The sequence below is a fragment of the Suncus etruscus genome, chromosome 6 (assembly GCF_024139225.1).
Source record: "Suncus etruscus isolate mSunEtr1 chromosome 6, mSunEtr1.pri.cur, whole genome shotgun sequence".
Classification (NCBI taxonomy): domain Eukaryota; kingdom Metazoa; phylum Chordata; class Mammalia; order Eulipotyphla; family Soricidae; genus Suncus; species Suncus etruscus.
In genome coordinates this window covers 32,996,400-33,020,244 of record NC_064853.1, presented here as the reverse complement: position 1 = coordinate 33,020,244, position 23,845 = coordinate 32,996,400, and the positions used below count along the sequence as shown (strand labels likewise).

At 51.2% G+C, this 23,845-nt stretch overlaps 3 protein-coding genes across 5 annotated transcripts; 2 read left to right on the top strand and 1 right to left on the bottom strand.

The window, feature by feature from the left end:
- The first annotated feature begins 11,053 nt into the window (after positions 1-11,053).
- PLK3 (polo like kinase 3) lies at positions 11,054-15,868 on the top strand. Its single transcript, XM_049774742.1, has 15 exons — positions 11,054-11,388; positions 11,514-11,621; positions 11,750-11,866; positions 11,985-12,114; positions 12,217-12,304; positions 13,139-13,234; positions 13,322-13,520; positions 13,626-13,752; positions 13,954-14,045; positions 14,271-14,364; positions 14,465-14,548; positions 14,639-14,801; positions 14,882-15,011; positions 15,175-15,288; positions 15,372-15,868. Exons 1-15 carry the CDS (start codon positions 11,170-11,172, stop codon positions 15,561-15,563), a joined length of 1,953 nt encoding a protein of 650 aa, XP_049630699.1. The 5' UTR covers positions 11,054-11,169; the 3' UTR covers positions 15,564-15,868.
- DYNLT4 (dynein light chain Tctex-type 4) lies at positions 15,800-16,548 on the bottom strand. The gene has a single exon (XM_049775043.1). It carries the CDS (start codon positions 16,546-16,548, stop codon positions 15,889-15,891), a length of 660 nt encoding a protein of 219 aa, XP_049631000.1. The 3' UTR covers positions 15,800-15,888.
- Positions 16,549-18,400: 1,852 nt separating this feature from the next.
- On the top strand, positions 18,401-23,344 carry BTBD19 (BTB domain containing 19). 3 transcript variants are annotated; one of them, XM_049775002.1, is made up of 8 exons: positions 18,401-18,805; positions 20,837-21,038; positions 21,205-21,227; positions 22,410-22,518; positions 22,608-22,676; positions 22,750-22,881; positions 22,970-23,095; positions 23,202-23,344. In XM_049775002.1, exons 1-8 carry the CDS (start codon positions 18,720-18,722, stop codon positions 23,334-23,336), a joined length of 882 nt encoding a protein of 293 aa, XP_049630959.1. In that variant the 5' UTR covers positions 18,401-18,719; the 3' UTR covers positions 23,337-23,344. The 3 variants fall into 3 exon arrangements, with proteins under 3 accessions (XP_049630959.1, XP_049630960.1, XP_049630961.1); XM_049775003.1 differs by lacking the exon at positions 21,205-21,227 and adding an exon at positions 21,134-21,187 and having other exon boundaries at positions 22,459-22,518; XM_049775004.1 differs by lacking the exons at positions 21,205-21,227; positions 22,410-22,518.
- The last annotated feature ends 501 nt before the right edge of the window (positions 23,345-23,845 follow it).

The following is a 23,845-nucleotide window of genomic DNA, read 5'->3' as shown; positions in this document are numbered from 1 at the left end:
CTCCTCCCTTGGTGATATTGATAATATGGGGGTGGGGGGCGGATTGCACATGCCTGGCTCTGATGCTCACCAAGGCATCAGATCAGTCTGCTGGGTGCTCCCCGAGACTTGCTGTCCTTTCATACATGTTCACCAAGGCTCACACTTTAAGTTGAAGCCCAGAAATGGTGACTATAGGGGCTGGAGTGACAGCACAGTGGTAGGGCATTTGCCTTGCACGCTGCCAATCCGGGACAGACTGGGTTAGATCCCTGCTATTCCATATGGTTCCCTGAGCCTGCCAGGGGCGATTTCTGAGCATAAAGCCAGGAGTAATCCCTGAGCACCAACGGGTGTGGCCCCAAAAGCGGAAAAAAAAGAAAAAAATGGTGACTGTAGTGCTTGCTAAATGTCACATTCGCTTTTGTGGCACACACACACACACACACACACACACACACACACCACCACCACCACCACCACCACCACCACCACCACCACCAGGCCCAACAGAACAAAGCTGCCTGGCTTTTACGGCTTGAGTTGCCTGGATCACACATGGTAGATGTGGGAGGAGGGAGATTTAATTTATGATCAGCCACTTGTGAGGCATTGCCCTAAGTCCCTGCACTGTTTCTTGGGGACCTAACAGCTTTCTTTAAGGTGACACTGCACTTCTGTTCTCTACCCCTCAGACTACTTTTTTGGAGGGGAGAGTGGGGCTGGACCACATTCAGGAGTACTCAGGAGTTTCTCCTGGCTTTGCACTTCTGGTGTGCTCAGGGGACCAGACTGGGTGCTGAGGATTGAACCCAAGTAGGCTGTGTCCAAGGCAAACATCCACCCACTGCGCTAATACTTTGGCCTTTTGACCCTGACCCTCAGACTTCTGCCTGGCACTCACACTCTGGATCCTTGGGCCCTGAATTTCCCACAGAGCCAGGAATGAAAGTAAGACCTGAAGCCTCAGTCCCAGGAAGAGATGGTCCTTGGCTCTGCCCAGCACCTCCCTACTGAATCACCTATTTCCCCTCCTAGCTGCAACCAGTCTGTTATGTTACTGTTTATGGTGGGGAGAGGAAACCTCTCAGTGCCCATAAATCATCTGCCCCACCTTCTTTATCTCCTGGAGCTCTTGCTTCCCTCTCTTAGATTCTGTGGGTTGAACCCCTGGCCCTTCTCCCTCCCTCAGAGCTCAAAGCTGACCGCCTGGCTCAGTAGTTTCAAGCCATGGTACACAGATTCTCAAATCCTGACTGTTATTCTTTGATAAGTCATTCTACCACTGTTTGCTTAATTTCTCTGTTGGAAGTAGGACTGCTGATCCTTGTTATAAAGGTATAAAAAGTAAAAGCATTTAGGGGCCGGAGTAGTGGTGCAAACAATAAGGCATCTGCCTTGTGTGCGCTAGCCTAGGACGGACTGAGGTTCAATCCCCCCAGCGTCCCATATGATCCTCCAAGCCAGGAGCAATTTCTGAGCGCATAGCCAGGAGTAATCCCGGAGCGTCACCGGGTGTGGCCGAAAAACAAAACAACAACAACAACCAAAAAAGTAAAGGCATTTAGAAGGTGTTCAACAGGGCCTGCTACACATGAAGTACAGTCTCCTCCCTCTGGAAGTTTTGGTGCTTCTAACACCTCACACTCATCCCTGAATTAATTAATCATTAACTCCTCCCAGATCTCAATCTGATGGCAATCTTGTTGGCAGTGTTTGGAATTAAACCCAGGGCTCATGCACACAAGGCATGTCTCAAATCTCTTATTCTTTTTTTTTGTTTTTGGTTTTGTTTTTTGGGTCACACCGGCAGCACTCAGGGGTTACTCCTGGCTCCATGCTCAGAAATTGCTCCTGGCAGGCATGGGGGACCATATGGGACACCGAGATTCGAACCCGATGACCTTCTGCATGAAAGGCAAACGCCTTAAAAAAAAAAAAAAAAGGCAAATGCCTTACCTCCATGCTATCTCACCTGCCCCACATCTCTTATTCTTACAAGACTTTCTTGACCTCTGTAACTGGACACTGTCTGGAGATTCTGACTCTGAGCTGCCCATAAGCAAGGAGTTTGAGGTCTGAGACCCAGAGAGGTCAGCAAAGCCACTACTAGAACACATGTTGGGTGAGTCTTGGCAGGAAAAAGAAAGAACACTAGTAAGAAAGGTATTAAAGGGGCCAGAGAGATTGCACAGTGGGTATGGCACTTGTTGGTGCCAAGCCTTTTCATTAGCATTTGGAACAACCCAAACCCTCTTCTCTCCTAAAACTGTAACTCTCCCTTTCCATTTTCCCTATTAAAATAGAATATAGGGGGGCTGTAGCAATAGCACAGTGGGTAGGGCATTTGCCTTTCACATGGCCAACCTGGCTTCTATCCCTCTTTTTTTTGTTGTTTGTTTTTTTGTTTTTTGTTTTTTTGGGCCACACCCGGCGGTGCTCAGGGGTTATTCCTGGCTGTCTGCTCAGAAATAGCAATTCGAACCAACCACCTTTGGTCCTGGATCTGCTACTTGCAAGGCAAACACCACTGTGCTATCTCTCCGGGCCCTTCTATCCCTCTTACTTTTCTTTCTTTCTTTCTTTCTTTTTCTTTCTTTCTTTCTTTCTTTCTTTCTTTCTTTCTTTCTTTTCATTTCTTTCTTTCTTTCTTTCTTTCTTTCTTTCTTTCTTCTCTTTCTTCTTTCTTTCTTTCTCTTTTTTCTTTCTTTCTTTCCTTTCTTTTCTTTCTTTCTTTATTTCTTCTTTCTCTTTCTTTCTTTCTTCTCTTTCTCTCTTTCTTCTTTCTTTCTTTATTTCTTTCTTTCTTTCTTTCTTTCTTTCTTCTTTCCTTTCTTTCTTTCTTTCTTCTTTCTTTCTTTCTTTCTTTCTTTCTTTCTTTCTTTCTTTCTTTCTCTTTCTTTCCTTTCTTTCTTTCTTTCTTCTCTTTCCTTTCTTTCTTTCTCTCTTTCTTCCTTTCTTTCTTTCTCTCTCTCTTTCTTTCTACTTTTCTTTCTTTCTTTCCTTCCTTCCTTCTTTCTTTCTTTCTTTCTTTCTTCCTTCTTTCTCCTTCTCTTCCTTACTTCCCTCCCTCCTTCTTTCCTTCTTCCCTTCCTCCCTCCCTCCCTCCCTCCCTCCCTTCCTTCCTTCCTTCCTTCCTTCCTTCCTTCCTTCCTTCCTTCCTTCCTTCCTTCCTTCCTTCCTTCCTTCCTTCCTTCCTTCCTTCCTTTCTTCCCTTTTCATTTTTGGGCCACACCCAGCAGTGCTCAGAGGTTATTTCTGGCTCTGCACTCAGAAATTGCTCCTGACTGAGTTAGGGAACCAAATGGGATGGTGGTAATTGAACCCTGGTCAGCTGTGTGGAAGGCAAATGTACTATCTCTCTTGCCCCACAAATAAATTGCTGATATATCTACTTGATATACCTGGAGCAGCTGCCTATCTATTGCAAGTTTGATACAGATGCAAGAAAAAAAAATCTAGTGCTTTCTGATTATGGAAGCCCAGATGGAATGGGAGGATATTGAAAAAAAAAAAAAAAAGGAATATGAAATTCAACAGGCTGGAGCACATTGGGAAGCCTTGGCTCAACAGTGCCACATGTGGTCCCCTGACCAACATTGAGACTGACTAATATTCAAACACTGAGCTAAGAGTAGCTCCATGGGCCCGAAGAGATAGCACAGCGGCGTTTGCCTTGCAAGCAGCCGATCCAGGACCAAAGATGGTTGGTTCAAATCCCGGTGTCCCATATGGTCCCCCATGCCTGCCAGGAGCTATTTCTGAGCAGACAGCCAGGAGTAACCCCTGAGCATCGCTGGGTGTGGCCCAAAATCCAAAAAAAAAAAAAAAAAAAAGAGTAGCTCCTAAAATACTCTTAGCCAAATGTGGCATTTCCCCTCCCCCCCCCAAAAATGACATGGTTGGCACAGGTTCAATGCCTGGCATCCCATATGGTCAGTCGCCTACATACTTCTAGGAGTGATTTCAGAGTGCAAAGCCAGGAATAACCTCTGAGCACCAGTAGGTGTGGTTCAAATACAACACAGAAGAAAAAGAAGAGAAAAAGGAAACCTAGCAAAATAATGCAGATATGTTCTTCTTTATATTCCAAATGTAAAATCACAATAAAAAGATATATAAAATATATCTTTTGAAGCAAGAGTGATAGTTCTGGGTTAGGGCATTTGCCTTGCACATGGCCCACCAGAGTTTGATCCTCAACATTCCATATGATCCCTTGTAAAATCACCCCCATGTGCCGTATTTCCAACCTCAGGTGAATGAGTCTGAAGCAGGGTCACTAATGAAATAAACCAAACCATGCTGAGGATGAAACACAGGTAGTCTGGCAACCTTCTATCTCATAAACAAGAGTAAGCTGCTTGCCTGCCAGAACTGTTGTTTTTTGAAATTTTTTGTTGTTATTGTTGCTTTTTTTTTTTTTTTTTTTTTTTTTTTGGTTTTAGGGCCTCACCCAGCGATGCTCAGGGGTTACTCCTGGCTGTCTGCTCAGAAATAGCTCCTGGCAGGCACGGGGGACCATATGGGACACCGGGATTCGAACCAACCACCTTTGGTCCTGGATCGGCTCCTTGCAAGGCAAAGGCCGTTGTGTTATCTCTCCGGGCCCGTTATTGTTGCTTTTTGTTTTTGTTTTTGAGTCACACCCAGTAGCTTAGGGTTACTCCTGGCTCTGTACTCAGAAATTGCTCCTGGCAGGCACAGGGGACCATAAGGGATGCTGGAATTCGAACCACCCTCCATCCTAGATTGGCTGCTTGTAAGGCAAAGTCCCTACCACTGTGCTATCTCTTAGTCCCCTGGAACTGTTGTTTTTATTGAGTACAGAGACCTCCCCAGGTTGGGGAGTAAGGACAAATAGCTCAGGCTATCCTGAGCTAGTATGCCCAGGTTTACTTGTAAGACAATCTCTGTTTTGGGGTAGAACCAAGTTGTAAACAAATAGAAACAAAGAAACTAGGGATGATCTTTGTTTTGGGTAAAACAGGTGTAATCTAATAGTTCCTCAAGACCACCAGGAGTAATTCCTGAGCATAGAGCCAGGAGTAACCCCTGATCACTGTTAGATGTGGCCCAAAAAACGAACAAACAAAAAAATATACGTCAGGCCAGAGTGATAGTACGACAGTAGGGCATTTGCCTTGCATGTGGCCGACCTGGGACAGATCTCAGTTTGATTCCCAGCATCCCATATGGTCCCCTGAGGGGCTGAAGAGATAGCATGGAGGTAAGGCATTTGTCTTGCAATCAGAAGGTCGGTGGTTTGAATCCCGGCATCCCATGTGGTCCCCTGAGCCTGCCAGGAGCGATTTCTGAGCATAGAGTCAGGAGGAACCCCTGAGTGCTGCCAGATGTGATCTAAAAACCAAAAGAAAAAAAGAAAAAGAAAAAGAAAAATCATATGGTTCCCTGAGTCTGCCAGGGGTCCTAGTAGGTTTAGGGTATTGAGCAATACAGGGGATCAAGCCTGGTTTCCTGCATGCAAAACATGTACTCTAGGTTTTGTTTTGTTTTTGTTTTTTGCTCAGGGGTTACTCCTGGCTCTACATTCAGAAATCGCTCCTGGCAGGCTCGAGGGACCATATGGGATGCCGGGAGTCGAACCACCCACCTTCTGCATGCAAGGCAAATGCCTTACCTCCATACTATCTCTCCAGCCCCATACTCTAGGTTTTGGAGTCACTTTCCCAGTCCCTCAGATAGGCCTTTTCTGTCTCTTCTCAGTCCCTTCCCCCTATGAATGCATTCTTTTGGCCCCACCAAAGCCAATCTCCTGGAAAGCCTTTGTTCTGTATGGATAAAGACTGAACTTCTAAGACTTACTTCCTCTGCAGGCTAGAGGCCCAGATTCAATCCCCAGTACCATATGGTCCTGTGAGTCCACCAAAAATTAATTCAACCATTAACTGCACCACTCCCCCCACCCCATTTCTCACTGATTCTCATTCAGTTTAGCTCCTTGTATTCTCTCTCTCTCTCTCTCTCTCTCTCTCTCTCTCTCTCTCTCTCTCTCTCTCTCTCTCTCTCTCTCTCACACACACACACACACACACACACACACACACACACACACTCGTACACATGCGGGTTTGGGTCACACCAGGTCATATTCAGGGATTACTCCTGGGTCTACGTTCAGGGATTATTCAGGCATGTTCAGGGAGTTCAAACTCAAGCATAGTGTGTGCAAGGCAAGTGCCCTACATACTGTACTATCCTTCCTGTCCTACTCCTGGTATTTCTCTGCATTTCAAGCTGTTTAGATTCTTTTTTTTGTTTGTTCGTTTTGTTTTGGGGCCACACCCGGCGGCGCTCAGGGGTTACTCCTGGCTGTCTGCTCAGAAATAGCTCCTGGCAGGCACGGGGGACTATATGGGACACCGGGATTCGAACCAACCACCTTTGGTCCTGGATCGTCTGCTTGCAAGGCAAACGCCGCTGTGCTATCTCTCCGGGCCCAAGCTGTTTATATTCTCCCTTCAATACTTATCCTTCCTTCTAGCTGTGGAGGGTAAGGTTAAAAGAAGACACTATGGGCCTGTTGGGGGATTTGGGGTGAAGAAAGCTGATGTTATGAAAGGCAGGGAAACTGGTAAGGTATTGTAGCAAAATCCTGGCAGAAAGTTCTGAGACCAGATTAAGGTGTGAGAAAAGAGAGGTGTTTTTCTTTTTCTTTTCTTTTCTTTTTTTTTTTTTTTTAGGGGGTTGGACCACATCTGGCTGTATTCAAGGCTTTCTCTTGGCTCTGTGCTCAGGGATACTCTTGGCAGGTTTGTGGGACCATATGGAGTGCCAGGGATTGAATCCTGGTCAGGCATGTGCCTTACTCCTTGTGCTATCTCTCTGGACCCAGATTATATATATACATACACATATATATGTATAGTTTGGGGCCATACATAGTAATACTCAGGAGTTACTCCTGGCTCAGCATTCAGATATCACTCCTGGCTACTCAGAGGAACCCGTGGATTGAACCTGAGTGGGAAATGTGCAAAGCAAATGCCCTACTCCATGTGCTATCGCTCTGGTCTCAGGACTTATTTCTGACTCTGCACTCAGGGACCACTCCTGGAGGGCCTCAGGAGACCATATGTTGTGGGGGGAATCCAACGAGGGTTGGTGCAGTGCAAGGCAAATTTCTTAACCCTTATTTGCTATCTCATACAGAAGTAGGGAGATTTCAGAGATGTTTGGAAGGTTAAATTGACAAATTTTGGGTAGTCAATAGAGATTTGTTGACTTTTTAAATTTTGTTTTGGGGAGTCTAGCAGGAGGAGGTTTGGCAAGTCCACGCCATGCCGGAGGCCTGCTTGGCCAGGCCTAGGGGGGGTGCGGGACTTGGGTAACCCCAGCACCCCTCTGCCGCCTTGCTCCAGATCTCCAGGGCTTCCCCGGGCCACACGCCTGGGCAAGCCGGTGAGTTGGGTCCCTTGGTGGAGCTTGAAGGTACCCTAGGCCTTCCCCCACTATCCATGCGGCTCCTTAGGGAGGGTCTGGGTGGGGCTCTGAACTTCTGGTCTCCCAGCTTCTTGAAGGATCTCTCCTTCCTGGGAGCCGGGAGCCTAGCAGGAGGAGGTTTGGCTGGCACTTGTATGTAATCTCTGTCCAGTCTACATTCTCAAAATCGCGCGGGGGGGCCTGGAGAGATAGCACAGCGGTGTTTGCCTTGCAAGCAGCCGATCCAGGACCAAAGGTGTTTGGTTCGAATCCCGGTGTCCCATATGGTCCCCCGTGCCTGCCAGGAGCTATTTCTGAGCAGACAGCCAGGAGTAACCCCTGAGCACTGCCGGGTGTGGCCCAAAAACCAAAAAAAAAAAAAAAAATCGCGCGGGGGCTACTATCGCCCCTGCGCGCACAAGAAACATTAATAGTACTCTCACAAGAAACATTAATAGTACTCACTATCATTGAATTATGTTTTTATGTATGCAGAATGTCCATTTTGTACTCTGCCCTTTTGCATACCCCTTCATAAGTTCATATTTCTCTTTTTTTTTTTTTTTTTGGTTTTTGGGCCACACCCTGTGACGCTCAGGGGTTACTCCTGGCTATGCGCTCAGAAGTTGCTCCTGGCTTCTTGGGGGACCATATGGGACGCCGGGGGATCGAACCGCGGTCCATCCTAGGCTAGCGCAGGCAAGGCAGGCACCTTACCTCCAGCGCCACCGCCCAGCCCTATTTCTCTTTAACTTCATTATCTCCTATCATTACTCCTTTTTTACCCTTTCTAACTTAAGTACTGTTGAGTCCTAATTCACAGACCAAAGTGGTGCCCTAGAGTTAACACCCACCCAACTATTTTAAAAGGCATAAAAATGACGCATATCTTTTCAACATTTTATGGGTGTTTTCTTTGACGGCTATAACTTTTGCTAAATACTTTCTTATACAGTGATGATCCCCCCCATGTTTTTTATCTTCTCTTTGTGAACTGCTCAATATGGAATTTGGTGTGAAAGAATCCCTCAGTTTAATACTTATGTTTGAACCAAGTCATGGGTCTTGTTGGAAAGGTTCTTATGCCCCCATATATCTGATAGCACCACGTGGCTTTATTACTTGTTTGCGTAGGCACACTAACATGGGAAAATACTATACATACCAATAAGTTCTTATCTAATAGAAATGGGAACACACAAATCTTGTTGTGCAATGAGATCTTACACCCTGAACATTGACATAAAGACCTGGCACAGGCCTCAGAAGAATGGGCATTCTCCATTTACCCCTTGATCTACAGAAGACATTTACAAAACATCCAAGGTTGTATATAACATCACCCGGAGGCATTCCTGTACCAGGGACGACCCTACAGCTGCTCTGACATCGATCTACTCAAAAGAGACATCCCTTAACACTGAGAAGACAACAAGAACAATGACCTGCTTACTGGACAGGGCTTGCTGTATTGCCCCTTTATGGTGAGGTTTGTCTATAACATCACCTGGAAGCAATCCTCTACCACGGAAGACCCTACCACTGCTCAGACATCGTCCTGCTCAAAAGAGACTTCCCTTAGCACTGAGAAGACTTAACAACAACAACCTGCTTACAGGACAGGGCTTCCTTTCACCTCACCCTTTCATGGTGAGGTGAAACGAGAAGGCACTCCACATCATGACTTCAATATAGGACATGCAGATTCCAGAATCTTTAATACAGAAACATGAGACCGACAACAGAGACTGTGTGATAAGTGTGTTGGCGCTACGGACAATGTCTTGGAGCGAACGATAACTTTCCTGAGGCCTAGAGCTGGTCTTATGCCAGGAAACTTCAGGGGTAGGATCTCTTTGTATTTAGGCCAAGGCTATTCCTTTCCATGCCTCTCATATTTTGGTGGGCCTATGCAAACAACAATTGCCACTCTAACACCGTTTTTACTGTGCTCCTTTGACTCTAATCCTTAAAACACACCCACTTAAAATTTGAGGTTAACTTAAGCTAATATGCATGTACATGGAAATGTAAAAAATACTATGCCTCTAATGTTTAAGGAGTTACGTAAGTTTGATGGCTTTAGATTGCCTTGTGTGCTGTTAAGAAATATTATAATGTGCTACAATCTGGGGACTTGAGGGACAAAGTAATTGCACATGGATTCTGTTTTATTTATCTTAACTTTCTTTGGTGAAAGTTCAAAGTTAAGATATCAGCAAGGGGACTTCTTCTGATAATTATGTTATGGGTGATTGTCCTTCCACTGTAACTTTACCTTATCCTCTTTCTTTGCATCTTTTGTTCTCATAATTCATAATAAAAATTATAAAACAAAAAAAAATTTTGTTTTTGGGCTACACCAGGCAATGCTCGGGAGGTTATTCCTGCTCTGCATTCAAGAATCATTCTTGGTTGTACTCTGGAGACCATATAGGATTTCAGGAATTAAACTCTAGTTAGGCAAGCTCACTACCTGCTATACTATCTCTCTGGCCCCAATTTGTTGACTTCCTTGGCTATTCTTTCTAAAGTAGCTCTAAGGTTACTCTTCCGTTTACTTCCTTTATAGCCTACAATTACTTTGTTTATAGTTTTGCCTACTGTCTATTGCCATAAAGCAGAATGTAAACTCCACCAGCTCTGCAATTCTGAGCAGTCTTTTTCAGCTGGTGCTTGGCACTTGTTAAGTGCTTTCAGTAAATCTTTCAGACTGATTGGATGGCTTTATAATTGATTTGGAGACTAGAGGAGACTGAGATTTGTCTAAGGATGTGGAAGTGGGCAGCCGCAGATATATACGGCCTAGCTCACAGTGTAAAGCCTTGAAAGCTAAGTACTACTAAGACACCCCAATACCACCGTGGCAGCCAGACGTGGGAATGTGCAATCCCTCCAAAGCCCTAAAGGGGGAAGCACTGGATTGGACTTGGGGACGTATGCCAAGGATTTAGGAATGAGTTCGGAAAAACCTTCGGGAGCCTTCCCTGCCTCACTGCTCTGGCTGGAACAACGATCCAAAATATATGCTATTTATATATTTATAATATATGATATATTAATATGTAATTAATATATATATATATATATATAGGTTTTTGGGTTACATCCGGCGGCACTCAGGGGTTACTCCTGGCTCTGTGCTCAGAAATCGCTCCTGGCTGGCTCTAGGGGACTATATGGGATGCCAGAATTCGAACCACCTCCATCCTGGGTTGGCTGCATGCAAGGCAAACGCCCTACCAGTTGTGTTATCTCTCCGGCCCCAGATTGAAAATATTTGCTGGGGAAAAGCCCGTAGGTGCTCGGCTTCTATTCGGGCTGAAGCATTGAACCCAAAAAGGTGAGAGACAAAAAGGATCACCAAAATAGCAAGTGCGGATGTGTGTACGTGTTGATATCCCCCGGTCGAATCCCCTGGGTGACTAGTTGTGCTGCTGTGGCTTTAAGGATAGAAAAGGGGCGGGGCTAAGGCTTTTTAGCATATGGGGAGGAGGGGAGGAGCTTAAGGATGACGTGTCCCCTCTCTAGGCTGTGGCTGCTCCGTGATTGGTCGCCAGGAAGTGGGCGGGCCCTCGGTGACGGAACGCCGGGAAGGGAGGGGCAGGCGTTCATTGATAAAAACGTCCAACTCCCGCGGGCGCGAGCGCAGCGTAGCGAGTCCTGACAGCGCTCCGCGCGGCCGGGCCGGGCGGAACGGAGATCCAGCCGGGCGGGCGCTGCGCCGCGCCACGCCGAGCCGCCTGCATGGAGCCCGCCACCAGTTTCCTGTCCCCGCGCCCTTTCCCTCGTGCTGCCGCCCGGCCCGCGCCTCCCGCCGGGCCCGGACCACCTCCGAGTGGACTGCCCGGACCCGGACCCGAACCTGAGATGCTGGCTGGGCCGCCCCCGGCGCCGGATCCCGGGCGCCTCATCACGGATCCACGCAGCGGCCGTACCTACTTCAAAGGTCGCCTGCTGGGGAAGGTAGGCTGGGAGCCATCCGGGGGGCGTGCTAGCTAGCAAGACCTCGTCTCTGGCCCTGGGGGTTCGGGGATCGGGGCCTTGTCGAGAGGTCCTTGGCTCAGGCTCCCTCTTCCCTCTCCTCCTAGGGGGGTTTCGCCCGCTGCTATGAGGCCACGGACAGGGAGACGGGCAGCGCCTACGCGGTCAAAGTCATCTCGCAGAGCCGCATCACCAAGCCGCATCAGAGGGAGAAGGTGCGTCTGGGCCCAGGCGGATGCGGGGTGGGAAAGGGGGACGGTGGCATGGAATCGATCCAGTGAAGGATGATGATGATGATGATGGTGAAAGCCTGGTGCCCCCCCCATTCCATCCCACCCCGCAGATTCTAAACGAGATTGAGCTTCACCGAGACCTGCAGCACCGCCACATCGTGCGTTTCTCGCATCACTTTGAGGACGCAGACAACATCTACATTTTCCTGGAGCTCTGCAGCCGAAAGGTGAGGGAGGGAGGAGGTGCTGAGGATCCGGAGGAAGGAGAGTCAGAGCTGGAATCCGGGCTTTCTTAGATTCCGGGGAGGAAGGGATGGAGGGGGCTGAGATTGTGGCTTTCCGCAGTCCCTGGCTCACATCTGGAAGGCTCGGCACACCCTGCTGGAGCCAGAGGTGCGTTACTACCTGCGGCAGATCTTGTCTGGACTCAAGTACCTGCACCATCGGGGCATCCTGCATCGGGATCTCAAGCTGGGTGAGGCTTCCTAGCTGGGCCACAGGGTATTGGGGGGGTGCAGGAGGTAGAGAGGGAAAAAGCAGTTCTGACACAGAGCCCCTGTGTTTCCCCCACACACAGGAAATTTTTTTATCACTGAGAACATGGAACTGAAGATGGGAGATTTTGGACTGGCGACACGGTTGGAACCTCCAGAGCATAGGAAGAAGTGAGTGTTTCGGGGTGGGGGGTGGCCACAGTCTGTGTGACACAGATGATGTGCATGAGTGTGTGGGAGGGCATGACTGTCTCCTGTGTGCCTGTGATAGAGGGGAAAGGCATGAGGCTGTGTGTGTGTGTGAGAGAGAGAGAGAGACAGACAGACTGACAAGGATGAAGGCTGTGTGAATGTCTCTGTGCTTATGTGTGTGTAGATGAAGAAGGGATGAAGGGTATGGGTGTATGTGGATGTGAGTGGCTATGCAGGTGGCAATTGGGTTCCTGGGAAGCTAAGGTCGGAATCCATGAGAGAAAAGAGGATGTAAGGACTCTTGGTGGGTTCAGCTGGCCCGCTGTGGGGACAGGCGCAGGCAGCAGTCGCAGTGTGTTTGAGAGTGTGGGAGTGGCAGGGCATGATGCCCTGTGTCGGTGTAAGATGTGCTGGTTAAATGACACAGCTAGCATGTGTGGCAGATGAGGTTTTAGGACATGTGGCAGCTGGTGTTGCCATGTGTGTGGTGGCACCAGCCAGAGGAGGTGACAGTCTGTTTGGACATCTGACAGACCGAAGGGAAGAAGACAGGGATTTGTGATGCACGCACTGACCCGGAGGAGAGTGCCGAGGAGGGGGTGGCCTCTCCCTGGACCAGAAGAGCAGCTGAGCAGCTGGGCCAGGCAGGAGGGCGGGGACTCAGCTGCCATCCCAGGCATCTATTGTCCCAGGACAAGCTGGAGTTCTCTGGCCTTTGGTGACAGGCAGCTGCTTTGTCTGAACTCACAGTGGGGGTAGGGAAGGGACTAGCAGGACTGGTCTGAACCTATCCTTGCCTCTGCCCCTTGTCAGGACCATCTGTGGTACTCCCAATTATGTGGCTCCGGAAGTGCTGCAGAGACAGGGCCATGGCCCTGAGGCAGACGTGTGGTCCCTTGGCTGTGTCATGTGAGTCCCAGCATCCATGGTGTCGATGGGTGAGTAGGGGACGTGGGAATGGCTCTTGCACTCCTGACCCCTTTTTGGGCCTCGCAGGTATACACTGCTCTGTGGGAGCCCCCCATTTGAGACTGTTGACCTGAAGGAGACGTACCGCTGCATCAAGCAGGTTCATTACACACTGCCCGCTAGTCTCTCGCTGCATGCCCGCCAGCTCCTGGCCTCCATCCTTCGTGCTTCGCCCCAAGACCGCCCCTCAATTGACCAGATCCTGCGCCACGACTTCTTCACCAAGGTCTGTGTGGCTCATCTATTTCCTACCTGTTTATTCCCAGGGGAGACTGAGGGGAGCAGTAAGAGGTCTCCTGGGGCCCTCTGTTCATGCTACTCCCCTCCTCAGGGCTACACCCCCGATCGGCTCCCTGTCAGCAGCTGTGTGACAGTACCAGACCTGATACCCCTTAACCCAGCAAAGATCCTGTTCGTCAAAGTTACCAAGAGCCTCTTTGGCAGAAAGAAGAACAAGAGTAAGTTTGGAGGATCAGTCATTGTAGGCTACAGAGTGTCAGGGGACTGGCTACTTGATTGGGATGTGAGCCTGGGTTCCTCTGAACCCCTGGGAGAGTTTGTGTCACTTGGGCACTTGGCTTTGCTTATCTGTATTATTCCTGTGGAGAGCAGGGGGCTGGGCAGCATGATGAGGAATATATCCCCCACACCCTCCTCAGATAAGAACCATCCTGAGGAGCGGGACGAGATCTCCTGTTTGGTGAATGGCTTCACTCGGGCATCCATCAGTCAGCAGGATGCCAGGCCTGAGGTGAGCGCTCACGTGGGCAGGGATTCCCTGACTCACCCCACCCCAGCAGCTGCGGGAAGCAGGGATAAAAGAGGCTGATGAAGCATCTTGCCTCGTGGTAGTCTAATTGGCTGTGTCTCATTAGCCAGGATGGCTGACCTAAGGTGCCCGGGGTTCGAGGGCCAGGCTGGGTCATGGACTCCAGGATTTGGATTTCAGTTTCCTTCCCTTTACCCAATTTCCCAGGTTCCCCCAGCTTCAGGTCCAGCCCCTCCCAGCCTAGTAGAGACAGCACCTGAGGACAGCTCACCCCGGGGCACGCTGGCGAGTAGTGGAGATGGTGAGCAACAGGAGGAGAAGTGGTGTATGATTGTGGGGCTGAGCCATGGGACCAGTTTGGGGAAACCCCTGTCTAATTTCCAGTGCCCTGTTCCTTTTAGGATTTGAAGAAGGCCTGACAGTGGCCACGGTGGTAGAATCTGCCCTCTGTGCTCTGAGAAACTGCCTGGCCTTCATGCCTCCAGGTAACGCTGACGTCTGGTATTTGAAACCGTGTGGGAGGGCTTTGGCTTAGAGACCAGGAACAGTTCCTCATCCTTTCTTTCCTATGTCAGCCGAACAGAACCCTGCTCCCCTGGCACAGCCAGAGCCACTGGTGTGGGTCAGCAAGTGGGTTGACTACTCCAACAAGTTTGGCTTTGGCTATCAACTCTCCAGCCGCCGTGTGGCTGTGCTCTTCAACAATGGCACACACATGGCGCTGTCGGCCAATAGGAAGTAAGTTTGTTATGGGCACCTGGGCTCTCAGGGTGGAGCGTCATTGCAGGGTGCCCTCTGATCTGCCTTTTTTGCTCCAGGACCGTGCACTACAACCCAACAAGCATGAAGCATTTCTCCTTTTCTGTGGGAGCTGTGCCCCGGGCCCTGCAGCCACAGCTGGGGGTCCTCCGGTATTTTGCCTCCTACATGGAGCAACGGCTCATGAAGGTGTGTGTGTGGACTGGAGTTGGGCAGAAGGGCTATAAACATACCCAATCCCTTCTTAGTTGCCTTGGGGGGGGGCAGGGTATGTTGCTGCCAGCTCAGAGCTAGAGTTGAACCACAGACAATGATAGTCTTGGATTTTCAGACAAGTGACCTTTCTCCCTAGGGTGGAGATCTGCCCAGTGTGGAAGAAGTGGAGTTACCTGTCCCCCCACTTTTGCTGCAGTGGGTCAAGACGGATCAGGCCCTGCTCATGCTGTTTAGTGATGGCACCGTCCAAGTAAGAGGCCCTCTGGAATTGTGGGGAGAGTCTTGGGAAGAAACTGGGCCTCAGTCCTGATTATGCTTTTCTGTCATGCACAGGTAAACTTCTATGGGGACCACACCAAGCTGATCCTCAGTGGCTGGGAACCCCTCCTTGTGACTTTTGTGGCCCGAAATCGCAGTGCTTGTACTTACCTCGCTTCTCACCTCCGGCAGCTGGGCTGCTCCCCAGACCTCCGTCAACGTCTCCGCTACGCCCTGCGCCTGCTCCGGGACCGCTGCCCAGCCTAGGCCCCAAACCTCAGAGCCTGCTGGCCTCTGCCTGGAAGACTCTGGTGGCCCTCCCTGTCCCTTTGGTGCTTCCCTGGGGGCTTGGGCCGCATCCCCCAGGGAATCAGGGACCAGCTTTACTGGGGTTAGAAGCTGCCTGCCCTTGGCATCTATCTCTTACCCTTACTCCAAGATAAGCCTGAGCCTTAGCTCCCTGCTAGGGGGCGCTATTTATGGACCACTTTTATTTATTGACAAGACATTTATTTATTGGGATGTGAGCCCCAGGAAGGGCCTCCTCCTGGGATGGATAATAAAAACGTTTTTGCAGAAGTCCAAGTCCTGCTCACTCACAGTAGAGCCCGTGCACAATGGCCACGGCGAAGAGTGAGGTGTTGGTGAAGGAGGCAGAGACTAGCCCATCGTTGGCGGCGTCCCAGAGTGCACGGCTGACCACATGCACCCCTTGACCCCCACGTGGCCCCAGCACTACACTGCATACCAGCTTGTAGCGTGGCGGGCTGAGCTCCCGCAGGCGAACATGCACCTGCTCGCAGAGTTCCCGGGCCAGTTGCCCAGCCTCGGTGCCCAAGTAGCAGGCATCTCGCAGGCCCCAAGCCAGTGCCGCTTCCAGGGCACGCTGAGCTCGGGCAGCCTCCCAGCGCTCCCCCGGCGCTGGCTCCATGCGGTATGAGGGTGCCACCCGGCGGACCGGTGCCAGGGGCAACCCCGAGAAGCTGATCCGGGAGCTGAGAGGAGGCACCGGGCCCAGGGATGGTCGCCGACCTCCAACTCCTAGACCTGGCCCAGCCAGCGAGTTGCGGCGGGAAAAGGAGGCAACCGGGCCCAGCACCGAGCCTCGGCGGGAGGCAGGGCCGGGACCCGCTGGACGGGCTTCATCAATGCTGGGCAGGCGGCCTGGGGGCCTTGCTGTGGACAGTTTGAGTCCGGCATCTTTGGAAGCCTCCTCCTCCTGGCGTCCTGGGGGCAGTGGCCTGCCAGCCATGGACCTGCTGACTGGACCATCCACATTTGGACAGGAGGACACCACTGACCATCTTTCTTAGCACACTACCCACTTACTCTGATAAGGGTTTTGCCCCCATCATCCATTTCTTACCTGTGTTTGGGGGACAGGTAGATCAGCCACTCTGGAATCAGATTTCAGAGGGAGAAGGGCTGTTAAACATATAAGAAATCCTAGTTAGCTGATCTCAGCAGTGCCCACCCACAAGCTTGTTTGCTTTTTCCCAGTACCATGGACATCTCTGGATACTCTTAGGACAGGCTGTGCAGCTCAGCAGTAGAGCAATACTTGTCTTGCATGTGTGAGGCCCTGAGTTCAATCCCTGGCACTACAAAATCAGTAAACAATAGATATACTTAATTTTTTCTTTTTTGTCTTTTTGGGCCACACAGGCAGGCTCAGGGGACCATATGGGATGCTGGGGATTGAACTTGGGTCAGCTGTGTGCAAGACAAATACCCTACCCTCTGTGCTTTTACTCCTGCCACACTTGTTTCTCCCCACCTAACTTCAGTAGAAGGGGAGGTGTCCACCCAAGCTTGGATAATGGACAGACCTCTTACTGCTGCTAGGAGACAGATTCAGAGCCTTTAGCCCTGTGGCTACTGAGCCCAGTCATCTCATACCTTTATCAGTTGGAGGGTAGCATAAAATTCCCCATAACTGGTAAGGCTGGGGACGGATGACTCATGAAACTCCTTCCACCCTCAGCTTTTGGCCTCTGGCTGTACCTCCAGAATCAGGGGATCTTCCTTCTCCCGAAACTCCCCGAGGCGCCTGAGTCACATCTGCCTTTGGCCTCCAAGCACTCTCCACAGCTCTTGCCCCAACGATGGGCAGATGGGAAGGCCCCTTGCCTGTGTTGTGGGGTTGCCATGGGTAGCTAGGCAAGCAATCCTCCCTCCTCCCATCCCTCTATCCAGCCCTACTCTGCTTATGAACACGTGCTGAGTGAAGGGTGCCCGTGTATTGTCTTGGCCAGGGTAACAGGGCACAGGGGCAGAAAGGGGCTCTCTTCCAGAAAGGTCTTCCTGCCCACCCACCCAGCCACCATCCATTCTTTCTCTGAAAACTGGCCTTTCCCTCTTATGAGCCAGTCACAGAGGTCGGGCTATGGGGAGACTTGGAGATTATGGAGGTGGCTGCTAGGGAATTAGGATCTAGCTCACAGGAAGGACCACGTCATGGCTCTATCTTCTCCTCATCAGCCTTGACAAGGACAAACATTTCCGTTCCCAGAGCAGACAAGGTGGGGCTTGGATGACTTCCTCAGCTCAGGGCAGTGAGGGGGAGGGATACCAAGCTGACAGATCTGACCTGACGCAATGGTGATCAGGCAAACCTGGAGTCCAGCTTCCTGACCCAATTGCCCTGGGGCTTGGTTCCAGAATGCCACACCCTATGTGCCCAGATCCTCCTCCTTCCCCCCCTCAGCTTGTATTGCAAGAATGCCAGAGGCCATGATACCCTGTCAGACTCTGACACCTCCTCATCTGACCTCAGTCTGGAGGGACCAGATGGTCATCTCCCGAACATCTGGGCTTTGGGTCCTGGAAATTGCTCTTATTACCAAGAAGTCCCCAGACTTGGATCACTCTCACAGGCTCTTGGGGGTGTGCTGGGAGGGACAGGAGTAAGAACTCAGAATCCAGGCGCATAAGGGAACAAGGTGCAGAGACCATCTGCATCATTTGGGGCTCCTCTGGGAGCTCAAGCTTGCCCCAAGCCTGTGAGAGTAGGCGGGGCCTCCTCCTGGCCTCTCTGCAGTTTCCCTGGAAACGCACTGGCTCCCCACCCGGGTGCTGCCTGGGCAGGCTCCCAGCTGGGACTCAGCAGCTGCCAGCCGCCAGCCTCTCTCCTCTGGCCAGCTCCACCTCTGCCTCTCGCCCCCTCCTCGAATCTGTCCTCTCGTCTCCCCATTTGGCCACCTCCACTGGCTACTAATGCTTCTGGAGCACATCTCTCCTGCCCCATCCCTAAAATTTCACTTTTCAGCCAACAGGCCTTCAGCAAACAGAAGCTCTTGCTCCTCCCTCCGAGGCCTTTCCTGGTCTTCCCAGCTCTAGGGCCTGGTCAGGCCTCCTGCTTCCTCCCCCCTACTGGCAGGCATTCTGGGCTATTCTACCTGTTGTCCCCAGCCCCACACACCCATGGAGACCCCAGGACTGGTAATGCATGGGGAGGCTGCACCTTTCTCCACAGCACTTCGAAGCCTCATCAACAACCCCCTCTACAGGTGAGGGGGTGGGTCCTGCTGGGTTTCTTCTTGATGGCTTTCTGGGCCCCATGACTGAGGAAGCCCAGAATACTGGTGTGTGTGTGTGTGGGGGGGGGGGGAGTTTGGGCTTGACCCTTCTTTTTTTTTTTTTTTTTTTTTTGTTTTTTGTTTTTTGTTTTTGGGCCACACCCAGCAGTGCTCAGGGGTTACTCCTGGCTGTCTGCTCAGAAATAGCTCCTGGCAGGCACGGGGGACCATATGGGACACCGGGATTCGAACCAACAACCTTTGGTCCTGGATCGGCTGCTTAAAAGGCAAATGCCGCTGTGCTATCTCTCCGGGCCCATTGACCCTTCTGACCTGGAAGAAATCAGGTGTAGAGGGGGTACTCTTATCCCTCAGTGTCCATGATGTCCTGAGAGCCCCAAGTGGGGCAGAAGACTCAGAGTGAGAAGTAGGCAGACTTGTCTGTATCTGGGGTTCCGGGCAAAGAACAGCCTTCTGCCCACTGGATACTGAGATCAAGGATGCAGACTGAGGGCCGGGCGGTGGCGCTGGAGGTAAGGTGCCTGCCTTACCTGCGCTAGCCTAGGAGACGGACCGCGGTTCGATCCCCCGGCGTCCCATATGGTCCCCCAAGCCAGGAGCGACTTCTGAGCGCATAGCCAGGAGTAACCCCTGAGCGTCACTGGGTGTGGCCCAAAAACCAAAAAAAAAAAAAAAAAAAAAAAAGGATGCAGACTGAGTCTCTGGGGAGGCAAAGGAACAGATGACCTGTTTTTTTTTTTTTTTTTTTTTTTGGTTTTTGGGCCACACCCTGTGACGCTCAGGGGTTACTCCTGGCTATGCGCTCAGAAGTTGCTCCTGGCAACATATGGGGACCATATGGGACGCCGGGGGATCGAACCGCGGTCCGTCCTAGGCTAGCGCAGGCAAGGCAGGCACCTTACCTCCAGCGCCACCGCCCGGCCCCAAGATGACCTGTTTTGAGAACTAGAGATTCGTAAGAGGAACTAAACTCAAGGGATTGAGTCAGAGTCCCAGGCAGGAAGTAGCCAAGGGGGTTGCCTGGGTTCCCCTCTGCCTGCCTGTGATACTAGTGGCATCCGAAACCAGACAGAGTGTGGGGGCAGGGCTGCCAGGACAGAATTTAGTTTTCTGGACCCCTACTAGGAACTGGGTTTCTCCCCCAGGGTTACTGCCTCTCCGTCTACTGCTTAGGGGAGAAGTTTCACCCGCATGTGGGTATCTCAGGCCCTGGACTTGGCACTATGAGGTTCCAAGTAGTCCAGACTTTATCTTCTGCCTCCTCTCCTATTCCCTACATTGTTCTAAGGCCCAGAAACCAGGGTTAGAAGTGCTCATGAAAATGGAAAATGTGAAAACATAAGAGAAAAAATGGAAAATGTGGTCTGGCTTCAAGATGGGGCATCCTGTACCCTCTCTGATCTGGAGGAGGCTGGAAAAAGCTGAGTTTGCAGTGTGTGAAGGAACCTAGAAGAACTTCCTCAAGACTCGGGCTTGGAGGGGGGTGGAGTAGGAGAGGAAGGGGGAGGAGAAGATGAAATCAACTGCAGTTTGGGCCCTGGTGCCTTTCCAGCAATCAAGTCTAACTGCCTCCTTTCAGATTTGAGGGTTTGAGATTACCACCTCTTTTCCAGTGAGAACTGAGAGTCATTTAGCTCAAGCACAGTGGAGTTGGTAGAGTTGGGACTATAATTTGGGCCCTGGTCTCATATCTTGAGCTGGACAAACTAGGCTTGCTCTTTCTTTTTTGTCTTTTGGACCACACCTGGCAGTGCTCAGAGGTTACTTCCTGGCTCTGAGCTCAGGATAACTACTGGCAGGTTCAGGGGATCATATGAGATGTCAGGGATGGAACCTGGGTTGGCTGCATGCAAGGCAAGTGCCATACCTGCTGTACTATCATTCGGCCCCAGCATCCTGGTCTCTTTTAAGACCAATCAGGCCCACAGCAGACAAAGACAACTGTAGAGTTGTATACTCAGCTCTGTCCTCTTCTCTCCTCACTTTCTGTCTCTCACACAGTGATGTCCGATTTGTGGTTGGTCAGGAACGGCAGGAGGTGTTTGCCCACCGGTGCTTATTGGCCTGTAGATGCAATTTCTTCCAGCGACTTCTGGACACCAGGGTACCTAGCCCTCTGGTGCTGAGCACTGTGCCAGCCGAGGCCTTCCTAGCAGTGATGGAGTTCCTATATACTAACACTGTGAAGCTTCACCGCCACTCTGTGAGCCCACTGGGTGGGGCCAGGGTGGGAGAGGCAGGGGTTGGTTTGAGGGGCAGGGGAAACTCCCTTCCATTCCCCAAACACCCACTCGACAGGTGCTGGAAGTGTTGACTGCTGCTGTGGAATATGGGCTAGAGGAGCTTCGAGAGGTGGGTTTTTTTGCCAGCCTGTCTCATTTCCCTTACCCCTGTGCACTTAGTTCACATCCTGCCTGGTACCTGTACTAATACTGAGAAGTCTGGGTGGTTCTCTTTGCCTGTGCCATGGGGCAGATAGGCTATTTATGGCTGGTGCCTAGACATAAGGACAGGCTGGCTTGATCTCTGTTTTTCAAAGACAGAGGCTTCAAATGGTCTAAAAAAGGTATGACAGGAGGCCAGAGAGATATAGTGGTTGATACAGATTAGATCTCTGGCATCACATATGGTGCTGAGTCCTTCCAAGAATAAACTCTGAAGGGTGTGGAGAGATAGTACAGCAGATAGTGTGCTTGCCTCGCAGGCATCTGACCCAGGTTTTCATATGGTTCCCCAAACACTAGCAAGAGTGGGTGTTTTCTATTTTTATTTATTTATTTATTTATTTATTTGTAGTCATGTCTGGGAATGCTTAGGGGTTGGCTGCATGGAAAGGAAAGCACCTTCCCCACTGAATCATCTCTTTGGCCCCAGAAGGAGTGACTCTTTTTTGTTGGCTGTTGTTTTGAGCCATATCCAGTGATGCTCAGGGGTTACTCCTATGCACTGAGAAATCGCTCCTGGCTTGGGGGACCATAGGGACGCTGGGGGATCGAACCGTGGTCCATCCTAGGCTTGCACTGGCAAGGCAGATAGATGCCTTACTGCTCCATGCCATCGCTCTGGCCCCTGATTCTTTTTTTTTTTTTTTTTGGTTTTTAGTTTTGGGGCCACACCCAGCAACACTCAGATGTTACTCTTGGCTCTGCACTCAGAAATCGCTCTGGGCAGACTCAGTGAACCAATATGGAATGCCAGGGATAGAACCTGGGTTTGTCCAGGGTCAGCAGCGTGCAAGGCAAATGCCTTACCATTGTGTTATCACTCCGGCTCCCGAAGAGTGATTCTTGAGTGCAAAGCCAAGAGTAACCTCTGAGCATCACCAGATGTGTCCTAAACACCCAAACCAAACCAAACCAAACCAAGCCAAAACAAAGGTAATCCCTGAATGTAGAGCCAGGAGTAAGCCCTGCACACCATGAGGTGTGATGGCTCCATCTCCTCAATAGTATGACAGACTGTGCCAAGACTGTACAGAATGTCTTGCTAGTCCTGCCACCAGTGAGAGAGAAGACTTCCTGGAGGAGGAAACATTTGCACTGGATCGGTTAAAACTGGGAGGAGTGGGTTGAAGCCGGGGCAGGAGCAGAGCCTTCCCACACCGACACCTGTTTCTGTTCCAGCTGTGCCTTGAATTTGTGGGGAAAATACTGGACGTGGAGCTGGTGTGTGAGGCCTTGCAGGTGGGAGCTGCTGGACAGGCTGGCAACAATCTCTGGGTGCAGGCTAGTGGCTTCAACCTTCAATAGGACCCCCCTCATTCTGCTCCCAGGTTGCGGTCACCTTTGGCCTGGGTCCACTGCAGGGGCGTTGCCTGGCCTTCATAGAGTCCCACAGCAAGGTACAACCCCGCAAATTCATACCCTAACCACCCCCATCCTCCTGCACCCCTTGACCCACTGGAGGGCCTGCAGGAGGTGCTCCGCACGCGTGGCTTCCTGGAGCTGTCGGCGCCCGCGCTGCTGCCCCTGCTGCGTAGCGACAAGCTCTGCGTGGATGAGTGTGAGCTGGTCCTGGCCGCGAGGAGCTGGGCGCGTGTGGGCGCGGTAAATGAGGGCCCGGGAGCTGGATGGGGAGGGGGGGCTTGGGCACAGGAACCCCAAGTTCAGAGAGTAGCTGAGTGTGCATTTGCAGGCGGTGCTGGAGAGGCCGGTGGCTGAAGTGGCAGCTCCTGTGGTGCGAGAACTGAGACTGGCCTTGCTGGCCCCAGCGGAGCTGAGCGCCCTGGAAGAGCAGAACCGGTTGGAGCCTCTCATCCCGGTGAGGACCGAGGTGCGGGTGGAAGGAAGAGCGAAAAAGAAGGAGCCGGGAGCACCTCGAAAGGACGAGGGCACTGCGGGACTCTCATGCGGGCCTTCCCCGGCAGGCTGAGCAGATCGTGGAGGCGTGGAAGTGCCATGCCTTGCGGAGAGAGGATACGGCCCCGGGTACGCGGTGCCGCCGTAGGAGGGGCACCCTGCCCAGAGAGCATCACCGCTTTCTGGACCTGCCTTTCAAGTGACAGCGCAAGATCTGTGCCGAACTACAATTCCTAGCATGCCGTGCACCCGACTTCCGCTCCCAAGATGCACTGCAATCAGGCCTCTGGAACGCCCCTTTCCTGTGGGTGGGGCTTAGTGGATTTCTGGGAGGAGTTCAGAGGCCTTGGCTTTAGGCTAAATCCTTAATGGAGATTGATTACCCATCCTGTCAAGCCATTTTAATTATATTTTTATTTTTTTGGTTTGGCAGCCCTCAGGGGTCACTCCTGGCTCTATGCTCAGTAATTGCTCCTGGCAGGCTCAAGAAACCATATGGGGGCCCGGAGAGATAGCACAGTGGTGTTTGCCTTGCAAGCAGCCAATCCAGGACCAAAGGTGGTTGGTTCGAATCCCGGTGTCCCATATGGTCCCCCGTGCCTGCCAGGAGCTATTTCTGAGCAGACAGCCAGGAGTAACCCCTGAGCACCGCCGGGTGTGGCCCAAAAACCAAAAAAAAAAAAAAGAAACCATATGGGATGCCGGGATTCTA

Bases quoted from the DNA above. Each gene is read 5' to 3' on its own strand.
- DYNLT4 (XM_049775043.1), bottom strand. From the start codon at position 16,548: ATGGCTGGCAGGCCACTGCCCCCAGGACGCCAGGAGGAGGAGGCTTCC.
- BTBD19 (XM_049775002.1), top strand. From the start codon at position 18,720: ATGGAGACCCCAGGACTGGTAATGCATGGGGAGGCTGCACCTTTCTCC. The intron at 21,228-22,409 runs GTGCACTTAGTT...AGTGGGTTGAAG, and splicing joins GTCTCATTTCCCTTACCCCT to CCGGGGCAGGAGCAGAGCCT. The intron at 23,096-23,201 runs GTGAGGACCGAG...CTTCCCCGGCAG, and splicing joins GGTTGGAGCCTCTCATCCCG to GCTGAGCAGATCGTGGAGGC.
- PLK3 (XM_049774742.1), top strand. From the start codon at position 11,170: ATGGAGCCCGCCACCAGTTTCCTGTCCCCGCGCCCTTTCCCTCGTGCT. The intron at 11,867-11,984 runs GTGAGGGAGGGA...GGCTTTCCGCAG, and splicing joins TGGAGCTCTGCAGCCGAAAG to TCCCTGGCTCACATCTGGAA. The intron at 13,235-13,321 runs GTGAGTCCCAGC...TGGGCCTCGCAG, and splicing joins TGGTCCCTTGGCTGTGTCAT to GTATACACTGCTCTGTGGGA.